This window comes from Alexandromys fortis, unplaced genomic scaffold, assembly GCF_014885135.2.
Source record: "Alexandromys fortis isolate MF-2015 unplaced genomic scaffold, M_Fortis_MF-2015_v1.1 scaffold_68, whole genome shotgun sequence".
In the NCBI taxonomy this organism is placed as follows: domain Eukaryota; kingdom Metazoa; phylum Chordata; class Mammalia; order Rodentia; family Cricetidae; genus Alexandromys; species Alexandromys fortis.
In genome coordinates, this window is record NW_026067948.1 from 5,843,833 (window position 1) to 5,859,166 (window position 15,334).

The following is a 15,334-nucleotide window of genomic DNA, read 5'->3' on the forward strand; positions in this document are numbered from 1 at the left end:
TGAGAATTTGTTGGCTTTGCTGTTTTCTTTGATCAGTGCATTTATTTTCTCTATGGTGTCCTCAGAATCTGAGATTCTTTCTTCTATCTCTTGTAGTCTATTGATTATGCTTGTTTCTGTAGACTCTGCTCGTTGGCCTAGATTTTCCATATCCAGCTGTTCTTCCCTTTGTGTTCTCTTCCTTGCTTCCCTTTCAGTTTTCAATTCTTGAACTGTTTCCATAACCTGTTTGATCGTTTTTTCTTGGTTTCCCAGGGTCTCATGTACATATTTACTTAATTCTTCGAACTTTTTGTTATTCTTCTCATCCATTTCTATAAGGGTGTTTATTACATATTTTTTAAGGGATTCTATTGCTTTCATAAAGTCGATTTTTTCCACTTCTTCTGTGTTAGGGTGTTCAAATCTTTCTGTTGTAAGATCTTTGGGATCTGGTGTTTTCATGTTGTTTTTCTGATTATTGGGTGATGTTCTGCCTTGGCGCCTGCCCATCTCCTCCTTTCAATGCTATCTAATTTGTCTTTTAAAATCGGATCAGGTTTCTCTGCTGGCCAGAGGCTTCTCTTACTAATTGCCCTTGCTCTGTTTCCTGGCTCCTGCCGGGGGCCAAGAACCCTCTCACCCCTAAGAAGGGTTTTCCGGAAAAGGTCCCGGCTCCCTGTTTGCCAGGGCCCTCGCCAACCAAAGGCCTACCTCTTTGATTTAATTGTATTGGGGCGATGTGCTCTCGGTGTTGCGCGTTGGTCCCTGCTGCCTGCGACCTCTGCCACCGCGCCGGTCCCCTCCAGTCTAGGCCGCCGCCGTCGTTGCCTGCCTGCGCCTGCCGGCGCCTGTGCCTCCCAGCTCCGTCTCTCTTTTGTTTAATTTTGTTTTCTGCAACAGTTTAGAAACTGTAGATTGTTTTGAGGGGGGCGGTTTTGCGACAGGGTTTCTCTGTGTAGCCCCTGGCTGTCCTGGAACTCACTCTGTAGGCCAGGTTGACTGCAAACTCACAGAGATCCACCTGCCTCTGCTCCCCGAGTGCTGGGATTAAAGGCCTGCGTCACTGTCACCGCTGCAGGACAGAACTGTAGATTTTCAAGCAGTGTGCTGTGGTTGTCACGCTTGTTTCTGTCAGTTGTATAAGAGATGATGAATGCCAGCCAAGCAATGTCAGTCAGATTTGGAAACTTCTGCTTGCACTACATCTTGTTTGTAATAATAAACGAGGGTTATTTAAAAGTGTGTTAGCATGCCAGTTGTATACAATGGGTTAATAATGAATGAAAAAGGTAACCCTGCTTTTAGAATCTGGAAGTAACATGAAATCTATTGTTGGTTGTGGTATGCAATAATGCATTAAAAAATGCTTATCTTGGTGGGACGGTGCTGGTGCACGCCTTTAATCCCAGCACTCGGGGAGACAGAGGCTGGTGGATCTGTGTGAGTTCAAGGCCAGCCTCGTCTACAAAGCAGTTCCAGGACAGCCAGGGCTATTAGATGGAGAAATTCTGTCTCAAAAAAAAAGAAAATAAATATCAATAAATAGATAGATAGATAGATAAAAAAAATAAAATTTAAAGAATGCTTCTCTCCTTAAGTTCCATATCACCTTTTCCCTGATGACAGCATTATAAAACATGTTGCTGCCTCCCGTTTTGCTCAGCTCTTGCACGTGATGATCAGGCAGGCGTGGTGTTGCGTGTCTACCTGGTAAGGTTAGGGTACAGACACTTGTATCAGAGCAGCCAAGCCCCTCCCCTGCCTGGCCTGTCATTCCCACTAAGGACTTATGGCCACTGTTTTGTTCTCCTCCTTGTTGTTGGGGAGATCGCTACACGATCCTACAGAGTTTGTGGGGCTCTTAGCTGCCGAATTCTGAATGGAAGCAAGGTGAAGAATGGGGGTGGGAGGGAGAATGCTTGCTCTTTCTTGCTTGGTTTTCTGTCTTTAAGTGAGCAGTAAACTGTACTGTAAATATGTCAGTGTGATGTATGTCAGGAGCATGAGAAGTCATGCCGCACAGTTACACTTGAGAGCATCATTGATTTTCTTTCTTTCAGAGAATTAAAGATGGCAGCACCATTGACTCAGTCAAGACGATCTGTGTGGGGGATCATATTGAATCCATAAACGGAGAAAATATTGTCGGGTGGCGTCACTATGAAGTCGCTAAGAAGTTAAAGGAATTGAAGAAAGAGGAGCTCTTTACTTTGCAGTTAATAGAACCCAAGAAGGCATTTGGTAAGTTGTGTGTGTGTGTGTGTGTGTGTGTGTGTGTGTGTGTGTGTGGAGAGAGAGGGTGGTGGTGGTGGTGAGGCCATGTGCCTTCACCACATCATCATACTAGTGAAGAACACAGAAAATACACATAGCATTTCTTAGAAGGAAAACAGCTATGGAAGGAGAAGAAAATTTCCCGGTAAATTGACCTTTCCTTTTTCATTGTTTTTGGTTTTCCCACCCCTGACCCCCTGAGACAGGGTTTCTCTGGGTAACAGCCCTGACTGTTCTGGAACTCGCTTTGTAGACCAGGCTGGCCTCAAACTCACTGAGATCCGCCTGCCTCTACCTCCTGAGTGCTGGGATTAAAGATGTGCACCACTATGCCCGGCTAGAAAGACTTTTACTAAACCAGGTTGGGGATCCGCGGCACCAGATGTCAGCATGGAGTTGGAGGTGGGGCTGAGCTGGCCAGCCTCTGCTGTATTCTCTTGCTTTGCTGAGCTGGGTTTCCAGGGACCTGAGCAGCCGAGGGCTCTCTCTGCACGGAAGTGGTATCTAACACGGTCATTCGCTGTTTCACAGACGCCGTCAACACTTTCTCCCGTAATGTTCAGAGTTTGGATGTCAGGACGTGACTCCTTTCCTGTCATGTCTGTCCTTGCCTGGTTTTAGCCATGGCAACTGTGTCTCAACTGTTGCTCTAACCTCCAGGGCCATCTCATGGGTGTGGGAATGTACCAGCTCCTCTCACTACCCGGCACTATTTTAATAAGGCAGATGGACGCCTCTTGCACATCAGTGCGAAAATATCTTCAGCGGAAGCATCTGGGCCTGCCCTGACTCATCCCTGACCCCACCCCCCACGCCCTGTGTTCTTGCTGATGCCCACAGAACCCAGATATTTCTTGTAACTTGTCTCTAACGTTGCTTTCTCAGGCCAGCTAATGGAAACAGTGGACAAATGACAAATCTCTTTTCCCCTTGCAGTGAGTCACAGGCCACCTCTATCTCCGTGGAATTAGAAAGTTCTCTCTTTCCGCGTGACTCTGTAATAGAATTGTGTGGGAATTGCGTTGCATATGGGAGACAGCCCCACGGGAAGGCTGGGAGGAGGATGCTCGCGGCCTCATGTCTGCTCAGGGACCATGGCAGGAGCTAACACTCCTGCCTGGTGCAGCGGCATCCATGCCTTTCTTCTCCGTGAGGAAGGCAGAGTGCGCAGGCGTCTGGGCAGCAGCCCATTTCCACATGGCTCTTCTGAAATTTGGTCGTTTCACTGATGGGAGTAGGTACTTCAGATGTGTGGTCTGTGAGACTCTTTTTAAATCAAAGCTATTTTCTGTGTAACTCAAGAAGTAGATTTTTCTTCTGACGTTTGTCTCAAACGCATAATCTGTCTTCGAGTTAATCTTTTTCTGATTTTTCCCCCCCCCCCGTTGTATACACTTTTTTTGTAGTATTTATTTTGTAACCCAACCTGGTTTCAAATTCACTGTATATTGGAGGATGACTGTGAACTTCTGGTCCTTTTCCTTCCTCCCAAGAGCTGGAATTACAGGCACATGCCATCACACCCGGCTGTTGTATGCACTGACACTCTTGGGGTCCCTGTGTCTATCTGGGCATTGCTCACACCCCTTAATTTGGGTGCGAATTGCGGGTTACTGGGGTCGCTGTGTTTAGTCATTTCTGTTCTAGACTTGGCTTTTGTTCTCCAGCATCAGAGACAAGAGTAATAAATGCACTTTACTTCTGTGCCAGCTGCTACCGAATCTTGTCTGTTGCCTCAGGGCGTCCACTGACAGACTGAAGAAGCCCCTGGGTAGGATTTTTCTGGCAGGAATGTATTGGAGCATTTGTGGCATTGGAGCAGTGACTGGGTTTTGCTTTGTGAGTTGATTGATGGTCTATGGGACTTTTCTCCCTTGGGTGGACTGAGCCCAGGGGTCTCCCTCAGAAGGAAGCCTCGCTACTCTGCCATCTTCTAAGCCTGTGTTATGGTGCTTCATTTTAGTCTCTGGAATATGGGTAAAGTTTTCTGTTTGTTCTCTGTCTTTTTCCCAGGTTCTTTGTCAGGGTCAAGCCTGTTATGGGGTCAGGTTTCTCCCAGTTCCCTTGATCCCCATCTACCGTTGGAGTATCTCCTTCCTTCCTTTCTGTGTTTTCCAGAACTATCACCAATGTAGGGCCAGGAACTCAAATTTCTTTTCTTTCTTTCCCTTTTTGTTTGTTTATTTATTTATTTGTCAAAGTTCTGTTGATGTGAGATATCATGACCAAGGCAATTCTTAAAAAAGAAAGCGTTTACTTAGGGCAGCTTATATTTTCAGAGGTTTCGTTCATTATCATCATGTTGGGGAACACGGGCACACTCAGGTAGAAGTAGCTGAGAGTTCTACATTGGGATCCACAGGCAGCAGAAAGGAGAAGTCACTGGGCCTGACTTGGACTTTGGAATCCTCAGAGCACAGCCCAGTGACCCACTTTCTCCAATGAGACCACACCTAATCCTTTCCAACAGTGCCACTCCCTAAGCCTTCAAATGTATGGTGTCATTCTTAATCAAACCACCATAGGGATGGAGGGAAAGAACATTCCGTTGCCTGCTCTTGGACTATAGGTGAAGATCTTGGGTTCTCTAACAATCTAGAATGTACTGATATTTTAGCATTTATAGATGGCAAGAGCAGACGGGTACGTGTCTCTTCCAGGAACTTATGGAGTCATTTGTGTGTGCTGGGTTTGGGTACTAGAGAATGATACTGACCATTTATTGATAGTCTTCTGTGTGCCGTCTCTGTGCCGTGTGCTCTTATATGCTAAGATCCAGGTCTGTAAGCTCCTCTCTAGCGAGACGAGATGAATATGAAAATAAGCCAGTTGAACAATGGGTGCTGAGGTGCTAAATACACTAGAAGTATAAACACTGGGAACGGATGAACTCGGTATGGAATGCCATTGTACATTTGGGAATGTTGCACACATCAGTGTGCTGGGCACAGAAGTGTGAGGTGGAGGTGTTCCAAGGCATGAAAGCCAAGAGTCAGGAAGGCCCAAATTATCAAAAACTCTGTTTGTGAAGACAAGGAGTGGTCCATGGAAGACCAAGGATGGGGTTGAGGAGGTAGCAGCATGGTCTGGATTTCAGAATATTTGGAAACTGTATCCGACGAAGAGACAGGATTTGAGGTTGAAGTCAGGAAATCTCATGTTGTGTTTTCTGTGGAGAAGACAGAATCCTGAATTGAGGCTGTTCTAGCAGATGTGGAGAGAAGTGGCTTGGAGGAACAGAAAAGGGCGAGCAGGAACCATTTGTGGGCATGAATGTTTTCTCATCCCCGCCATGGGGCGTCAGCTGGACTGCTTAACCTTGTTAGAGTAGTGACTTCCACCTTAGAAGCAGAGCAATCCCACAAGGCATGGCCCCCTCCACTCCCCAGTACTTGCTATCAATCCCAGGGCGTACTAGGTAAATGCCCTACAACTGAGCCACCTCTCCAGCCCAGGATGGAACTTTTATTTATAGGGCTGACTGTTGAACGTTTATTATTATTCCTGAGTGTTAAGAAGATTGGATTGCAAAGCCATTTAGTACAGAGCTAAAGGAATGAGGTGTTGTAAATAACGACCCTCAGATCTGTGGCGTGGTTGAGAGATTCTTTGCAATGAGGAAAGTGGGGGAAGATTTAGGAAGGAGACAGGGAGGAGGGCTGAGAAGTACAGTTTGGGATCGAATGTGTTCGAAATTTATGACGCAGTTTAATTGGAAATGTGGGGCTGGAGGGCACCAAGAACTGAAGCCTAGAAGGGTTTTATGAGTGACTGAACTGTAATTCTCTAAAAACATTCAGAGTTAAGACAAAGGACAGAAACCAGCGCTTCATGGGAGACGCCAGCATCCTAGCAGCAGAAGGAAGAGGAACTAGCTTAGTGAGGAAAGGGAGGACTGCCTTGTAGGTGCCCTTCTCAGTCTTCCTAAGAGTAGATCCATTGGACTCTCCTGAGTTGACCTTGGGTCTCCTGTAGCCTGGGCTGCCGTTGTGCTATGTGGGTGATAATGACTGGACTGTCCTAGTCACTGTTTTATTGCTGTGAAGAGACACCGTGACCACATCAACTCTTATAAAGGAAAAACCATTTAACTGGGGTTGGCTTACAGTCTCAGAGATCTGGTCCCTGAGACTGTAAGCCACGGCGTGGAGCATGGCAGCCTAAGTACAGACTTGGTGCTGGAGAAGGAGCTGAGAGTTCTAATGAGGGAATTCAAGGACAGCAGGAAGGGAGGGAGCCCTGGTCTTGGGCTCTTGAAATCTCAAAGCACCCCTGCCCCTCACCCCCCCACCAGTGACACACTTCTTCCAACAAGGCCACACCCCTCAGGACATTCCTCCTAACCTTCTAAGTTTGCCTTTTAAGTAGTGACTCACTGATGACTAATCATTCAAATCCATGGGGCTCTGGGGACTGTTCTCGTCCCTACTGCCACAATGACCTTGAATTTTGGATCCTCCTCTACCTGCCAAGCACTGGAGTCATAAATGAGTACTGACCACCCTGTTTCTGCTGTGCTGCGGTCTGAACCCAGGGCCTCATGAAGACAAGGCCAACACTCTCCCAACTGAGTTACGTTTCCACGCAATGTTTCTTTTATTACAAACATATGTCTGTTTCAGTTACGTATGTTTGTATATGTTTATAGTATTCTTTAAACAGTAGCACATATCTGTTTCTCACAGTGAGTCAGGAGAAACCACAACATTTAAAACTTGTGGGTTAGAGGGTTTCCCTGCTGGAAACAGGAGGTGCAGCCTTCCCCGTACCTGACGTGGATTCTCTTGCCTAGCTGCTGTCTGGTCCGGTTTTTCTTTCTCCAGACCTTATCATGGCAGCCTTCCAACCCTTATCAAGTGTCGGCTGGAATGTCTCTAGAGATATTTTTTAGGGCTTGGCTCATTTCCTTTCTCCTTGTGCCAGTACAGAGGGACAAAACTTTCACAGTGGACTCAACCCAGACTGTCCCAGGCTGTGAACATCCACTCTACCATGGAGACGACTCTTGAGACCAGATCAACCGGTTCTTTTCTCAGGAGATCTTTGAACTGTAGGGATTGGGTCCAGGTAGCTCTGCCTTTGTTTTGTTTCACGTATCCTGGAGAATCTGCCCACTAAAGCACTTTTGCCTTTTGTGCCAGGAGATTCCCGGAAGGAGACCTGTGTTTACCGAGTCAGAAAGGGAAGCTATAAGGGCATGGCTTCCTCTAAGGATGTTTGTCGGTTAGATTTTGGGGGACATTTAGATTTTATAGCAGCTCTGCTATGTCTGCTTTCAGAGGCTTCCTTCCTGTGGTGTGTAGCCATCAGAACAGGATGTTAAGAATGCCACCAGTGTGCTTGGTCCCCGAGTCATGCACAGCTGGGCACGTCATTGTCCCAAGTCAGCTCGCTAAGCACTTTCTTCAGACTCTGCCTTGCAGCACCTTAGGAGGGAAACTTCGGTTCTTCATTGTTACACATCTTTTTAAATGTTTCAAACATTAAAAAAAAAAAATAAGACTTCTCCCCCCCTCCCCCTCCCCTTCTTTCCTTCCTTTTTAAGGTCTCACTATGGAGACCAGGCTGGCCTCCATTTTGCAGAGGCAATTATCTGGCTTCTGTGTCTTAAGTGTTGGTATTACAGGTGTGAGCCGTCACACATATCTCAAGGAAATGCTTTTTACTATTTGTAGAATATATATTGAATATATATATTCAGTAGCAAATGCTTTTGATTGTTTGTTGGATATTCTTCTGGACGCTACAAACTACCCCGGAGAACATGAAGTGAATTACAGAAGATGAATTGAATACTTAAGTATGTCACTCTGCCAGGTGTGTGATAACAGGTAATTTCTCAATCTTCCTGTGCCTTGGTTTCCCATACAAAAAGTGAAGCTGTCACTAGAGTTTACCTCATTAATCTGTTGTGAAGACTAAATACATTAAAAAAATCATTCAGTCGTCCTTGACAGTAATAGCTGTTGTCACAGGGTAAGCTTCTCTTGCTGAAAAATCTAAAATCAGAAATATTCCCTAACTAAAAGGTTTTGAGCATTGATCCGGACTAGAAATGGAAAAATCTATATCTGACCCAATATCATGGGCCATAGCAAGAGTTCAGGTGCATCAGAAATGTTGTTTACAGTGACCTTCAGGCTGTGAGTTAGGGGTACATGAGATGCAAATGAAGTTCACATGTGGTCTCCTGTCCCAGGCTATCCCATCATACACAGGGCTGTCCCCAAATCTGAACACCTGATAACCAAAACCCTTCTGACTCTAAGCATGTCAGACAGAGACTCTTCAGCTCTTTTCAAAGGTGTAGCCTTTTCTGCAAGGAGACAATTTTAGCAACGAGAGAAACTTAGAGGACACAGGGACAGGTGAGTTGGTGATGAACAGACATTTGTTGACAGCTGGTACTGTCTCACTTCAGATCAAATGGTGAAAACAGCAACATCCCATGGTAGTAGCTGCCATCCAAGTTTGTAAGAGTTTTCTATGTGTGTGTGTTTACGAGGGGATAATACCTGTGTGGGAGGGACGTGCATGTGGGTGTGGATTAGATGTAGAGAGCGGAGGACGTGGGTATCTTCTTGTGTGTGTGTATGTGTGTGTGTGTGATAATACATGTGTGTGTGTGGGAGGGACGTGCATGTGGGTGTGGATTAGATGTAGAGAGCGGAGGACGTGGGTATCTTCTTGTGTGTGTGTATGTGTGTGTGTGTGATAATACATGTGTGTGTGTGGGAGGGACGTGCATGTGGGTGTGGATAACATGTAGAGACCAGAGGATGTGGGTATCTTTTCTTACCCTCTCTGTCTCATTACCTTGGGACAGCGTCTCTCCTCGAGCCCAAAGCTCACAGTTTCAGCAAGGCTAGCTGGCCAGTGAGCTCCTAGGTTCTGCCTGTCTCTGCTCCTCCACTCCCCCAACCCTGGGGTTTGAGGTGTGTGCAGCTTTATTTATGTAGGTGCCAAAGATTTGAACTAAAATCTTCATACTCAAATAGCAAGTGCTTTTATCCACTGAGTCATCTCTCCAATCTTCTTTTGTGAGTACTTCCTAAGCAAGAAATCATTTGCTCCCTATAGTTGTCCTAAACTTAAAGCTGTTTGCTCAGGGTCTCAGTGAGAAGTGGTAAGCAGTGCCCAGGGCCTTAGTAAGCAGGAAGTGGGCAGTGCCCAAAGCCTTAGTGAGCAGGGGCCATCATTTTCTGTCCTCAAGAGGCAAACACACTAAGAATTATAATGGCTATAGCGGCATTTATTGAATGTGTGAGTAAAGTACCTTAGGGTGAGAGAGAAGGTTAAGGACTCTGACCCAAAACACTGGTGTTTGCCTCCTTTCCCTTATTCTTGTTAGGTCCGCGATCATTGGTGTTATAAAATACAGCTTTATGTGCCTCCTAACCCATAGCAACTCTGAGTCTTACCTGGACTCCACATGCAGAGTGCTTGGAGTAGTTCTGGAGTAGCCACAGAGTTGGAAGCCAGCACTGGCAGGTCTAGCGCTGTTATGACCCAAGTTAATCCTCATGCTCTTCTGCTGAGACGTCTCCAGTTGAGTGAAGTGAGGCCTGGGGTGGTTTAATCAGCCGTTGAGTCACATAGGGCGGAGTGGAAGTGCAGGGAGAGATGAGTCTGGCTGGCTCCGAGGTTTGACTGTATGTGTTCCTGAGTCAGAATATCACACAGGCTCAGAGACCGATACATGGCAGATATGGACCATACAGTGCACTCGGGAGCTGACTGGAGGTTGGAGGGGCTCTAAGAGAGTGATGGAGCAGGGAGGAGTGGGAAGGCTGGATGGGAACTTTCCTGAAGAGAATGCATGAGACAGATGGCTATGCCAGGCTCTTGTCAGTGTCAAGGACCAGATACTTCCCAGGGAAATACTGGGCTGTCTGACCAGATGATGCAGGGTGTTAGAACCTTGAGTGGTGGTTTTGCAAGAGACTTCCTTCACTCTGACTTGGCTCAAAAGTGGACACACTGGCCTAGCTATTGGCCAGTTAGCTTTTTATTAAACCAATGAGCTCAACACATCTTCACAGGGTACAAAAGGATTATTCACAGCATTTCATGACATGGAGAATTATTATTAATTATAAAAGCTCGGCCAATAGCTTGAGCTTATTACTAAGTAGCTCTTACCACTTAAATTAATCCATTTTTTAAAAAGTCAATCTACTTTTTGTCTCGTGGCTTTATTACCTGTACTCTACTGCCATGCTGCTTCCGCTCCATTTGGCTGGTGACTCTCCTTCCTTGCATTCTCTGTGTCTGGCTATCCTGCTTATACCTCCTGCCTAGCTAATGGCCATTTAGTTTTTTATTAAGCCAGTCCAAGTGGCAAATCTTCACAGTGTACAAAAGGATTATTCCACAGCAATTTTTTTTTACCCTTTTTGAAAAGATTTATGTGTATAGTGTTTTGTCTGCATGTATGTTTGTGCCTGGTGCCTGAGGAAGCCAGAAGAGGGTGTCACCAAGAACTGGAGTTAAAGGCTGCCAGATCTGGGTGCTAGGAACCAAGTCATTGAGAGAGCAGCTCGTGCTTTTAACCACTGAGCCACCTCTCCAGTCCCCATACTGACATTTCTTAATGCATGGAATTATGGAGTTACATTTAAAGCACACTGTGGGAATTCAGTGGGCATTATGAGAGGGTTCGTAGGAGCAGGTTGGACTGGGTCAGATGGATTCTCTGTGAAAATTGCACTTGAACTTGCCCTGGGAGGGTGAGAAGGGCCATGTTCCAAGGCAGGAGGGTTTCTGGGGGTTGACGGTGAAGAACATGACCCTGCAGGAGCCATAAAGGGTCAGCCTGCAAAAGTTGCTTGGAGTAACGTCACAGGAGCTTGTAAACAGGCGGCAAACACATGTGTTCCTTGGAGTCATGTCACAGGAGCTTGTAAACAGGCGGCAAACACATGTGTTCCCTAGAGTCATGTCACAGGAGCTTGTAAACAGGCAGGAAACATGTATGTTCCTTGGAGGCTGACATTGAGCCATTGCATACTGGCACAAAAGGAAGTTACGGGGGTTATGTCAGAAAGACGAGTATTGCTATTGCTAGCTCTGACTAGAGGAGAAGCTAAGGGAGGTGTTTTGCTAACCGTGTAGGAGAGAGGGCGTGGTAAATGCTGAGATCTAGGAACTGAGGTGGGAATTCTCGGGAGAAAGTAACCCTGTGAGGGTGGGAGCTGGGTTGCTGAGACCTAGGCCAATGGCAGGGAAGCCCCCAAGCCAACCTTCCTCCCAGGATTTCTGTCCTGCGAGGCTGAACAAAAGAATGGTGTTAAGATTAGAAAGGGGCACTTGGGGTGCAGAGTTGCACTGGGGAAATTCAGGAAAGCTTCGGTTTTGCACATATATTGCATTTTATCTGTTATCGAGACATTTTAGACACGTATTTTATCTCTCATTGACACAATACTGTGTTGATCAAGGTTTAAAGTGTTTACAAGGGCAAAACGGCATGGTCACTAATCATGTTTCAGTGTAGTAGAGCACTCACTCTGGCCTTCTAACGTCCAGCTGGACATGGGTTTGACACTTGTCACAATTATCCCGTGGAAGGAAGTGAATGAAGGGCCAGGCTGGCTCTTGTGGGGTGTGCCCGATGTTTGAGATGAGTTCTAAGTGAGATTTGCCTAAGTATTTTCGGTCTATGACCCAGCTAACTACCACTATACAGACTTTTTTTTTTTTTTTTTTTTTTTTTTTTTTTTAGCAAGCTGTAAACTTTTACTGAAAACAAAAATTTGCCAGGTATGGTGACACATGCCTTTGACTCCAGCATTCAGGAAGCAGAGGCAAGCAGATCTCTGAGTTTTGAGACTAGCGTGGTTTATCTAGTGAGTATGACCCCTTCCCCAGTCCCCACAAGGAAAAAAAAAGCACGAGAAAAGAAAAAAGAATCGCTGCTGGGATGTAGCTCAGCTGTAGAGTATTTGCCTGGAATGCCCAAAGCCCTGGGTTTGCACATAAACCAGGACCTTAAGCATCTTCTGCCTGCCATCCCATCGTGTGGGAGACGAATGCAGGAGGATCAGGAATTCAAGATCATCTTTGTCTAAAAGTAAATTCAATGCCATTATGGACCATGTCTTAAAAAAAGTCGACAACCAAGAAGTTGTCAACTAATTAAAAAAAAAACCCCTCAAAACTAAAAACACGGTATGCCTAGAGCATGCACACCTGCTTCTGACGTGATTACTAACTCCCTGTTTAGAGCCTTGACCTAAGGGAACGCCCTCCATGCCCAGCCGTTTGATCTGCTGCCAAGTATCCTCAGAGGCTCAGGTATCCAGTGGGAGGGAATTTCAGATGAATCATTCCAGGGAAAGCTGGGGAGTGTGAGGGCCTAGTCACGCAGCTGGGAGGGACCCTGAGACTCTCTGGCTCTCTCCTTGTTTCTGGCATCTTTGACTTTGCCGGAACACTTTCTCCTCTGTCCTCCTCTCTCCTCTCTTCCTCTCCTTTGGCTGTGGCCTCTCCATCTTTACCCTCAATGGCTGGGCTTCTGCTTACACATCACTTTTTAAGGGAAGACTCCTGCCCCTGTGCACGAAGTACAAGAGCCCCGTTGGGGGGTTATTTGTTGTTACTCTTAATCGAAGTGAGACATTATATAGTTTTATTTAAGAGAGGGGTAAAATATATGCTAATACATATAAGACACAGAGACATAGACACACACACACCACACACACACACACACACACACACACACACAGAGAGAGAGAGAGAGAGAGAGAGAGAGAGAGAGAGAGAGAAGGGCCTGTGACCCTAGTGTCTGAAATGACAATTTCTTGAGTTTATGAAGAGGAACTTTGACATATTTCTTTTTTTTTTGTTTGTTTGTCTGTTTTGGTTTTTATGAGACAGGGTTTCTCTGTGTAGCCCTGGTTGTCCTGGAACTCACTCTGTAGATCAGTCTGGCCTCAAACTCACAGAGATCCGCCTGCCTCTGCCTTCCCTTCTGAGTGCTGGGATTAAAGGCGTCACCACTGCCCGATGTTTTTGTTGTTGCTGTTCTTGTTTTGGTTTCTCATCTTCAGATAGAATGTGAACAGCCATGTTCTGGAGCAAGTGAAGAGCAGCTCTCTCTCTCTCTCTCTCTCTCTCTCTCTCTCTCTCTCTCTCTCTGCAGCAGCAGTCCCTGGTACCTGCTTAGCTTCTGCTTACAGATAAGGACTTCCCTCTTGAGTTGTAGGTGGAGGTCTGAGGATGCTAACTCAGGTGTTCAGAGCCTAAAGTCCATGCTTTCAACCACTCTACCTGTGGGTCACAGCGCAGATTTGGCCAGAGGGTGATTGTCCCACAGGGGGAACCGTTAGCCCCGGCCCGGCCCGTAGAACACAGCTGTGAGATGTGAAACCGTGTGAGGCACACTGAAAACCGAGTGTGACGCAGCCTGGCAGGCTCTCCCGGCAACCATCTTTGTTCTTTGACTCCTGAAAGGTCTTTCTCTTGGGTTGACCACACAAACCAGCTCAGCCTGCTTCACTCCTTCCTTTCAGGGCCTCACGTAACTGGCCTTGAATTTACTAGGTAGCCACGCAGGGCCTTGAACTCCTGGCCTTGAACACCTCCGCCTGAGTGTAACTGCCGTACCTAATGGTACATTTTCCTTATATAATTACAATCAAATGAACTCTTAGTCAGATGTGTGAAACGACGGTTGTTAAACTACTTTCCCTAATCTCTCAGGGCCTTCTTGCCCGCACCCCTCTTTTTTCAGCTCTTCTGGAGTTGTTCCAGTGCACTCGACCTAATTTTCATGGTGATTGTAGCTCCCCGTGCCATTAGCTCATGTTCTTTAGAATTAAATCATTTAATTAGAATGAAAGATAAATGGCCGTGAGAAGGTCTGGGAAGGAATACAGCTGTCTCTTGCTGTGTGAAATTCAACTGTAGCAGGAGCCAGGCCTCACAAGCTGGGGTGTTCTATACCCTCAGTGATATCTGAGGCTCTTGTCCATGCACCTCCTGGGTGGCCTGGGGAGTCCTCAGGAGTGGGTGCAGTCATTTCACAGGTCAGGACTGGTTACCGTAGTCTACAGTCTGAGTGATGTCGTCTCCTGACTCTTCCCGGAGAGAGGCCTTGTGTCCATCCATTTCTGTGAACTGACAGATTTAGGGCTTGGCCTGGCTGCCCAGACATGCTTAGGTAGGCTAGACCCCAAATTAGGCCAGACTATCAGCCTTCAGAATCTTTAAGACATTCCCCGAACACTAAACCTGTGGTCTCCTCCACCACCTCAGCCTGAGTTGCAGGATCATCCTGCCTGTTTTCATGTTGGGACAAGTTGTCTCAAACATCCCTGGAACCTCCTCTAATCTTGGAAAACCTGGGCTATGGAAATCTGGAGGCTGGTATAAACCAGAGCTTAATGTTTTACTTCTGCTTTGGTGCCACCAAGTGGTTAGTTCGGATATGACATGCTCCAAGGGAAAGATGGCTGTCAAAAAACCAAAGCAAATAAAACAACAACAACAACAAACCCCAAACCAAAAAACAAACAAAACAAAACAAAAGATGATGATAAAAATAGATTCTGTGACAAGGAGATTCCGGGTCAGTGACAATATTCTGCGTGATATCAGTGATGGCGCATGTCTTTAAGCAGCTTTCCAGAGGAATAGGATATCAAAGTGAGCCTCAGTGTCAGCCATGAACTCTGGGTGATGGATACAGTCGACATCTGCTCCTGCTCACTCAGGGTGCTGATCACGGGGTGGTGGTCTACGAGGGCGTGGAGTATACGGGGGAAACTTCTGTCCTTTTTGCTCACTTTCTGCAGCTCTAAAAGTAATTTATGAATGATGTATACATGTCTACTTTTATACTTTCCCCTTCTAGATTCTGGTGTGGGGCAAAGAGTAAGATATAAGGTGGAGACTCGTCTGAGCCTCTTTTCTGTTGCTGGGATAAAATATCCTGGCAAAAAGTGGAGGAAATGGTTCTTGTAGCTCACAGCTCCAGGCTACGGTCCATCCTAGCAGGGCGGTCATGGCAGCAGGAAAACACCCGTTTCTTATCAACAGCTGAGAGCACAGAGACCGGATGCACACATACGTA

At 46.3% G+C, this 15,334-nt stretch overlaps 1 protein-coding gene across 1 annotated transcript in view; it reads left to right on the top strand.

The window, feature by feature from the left end:
* Gipc2 (GIPC PDZ domain containing family member 2) overlaps window positions 1-15,334 on the top strand; it is a 60,263-nt gene that overhangs the window by 27,148 nt on the left and 17,781 nt on the right. Inside the window, exon 3 of the mRNA XM_050149505.1 lies at window positions 2,043-2,223. Within this exon, the coding sequence (XP_050005462.1) occupies window positions 2,043-2,223 (181 nt within the window). The remainder of the gene's footprint in view (window positions 1-2,042; window positions 2,224-15,334) is intronic.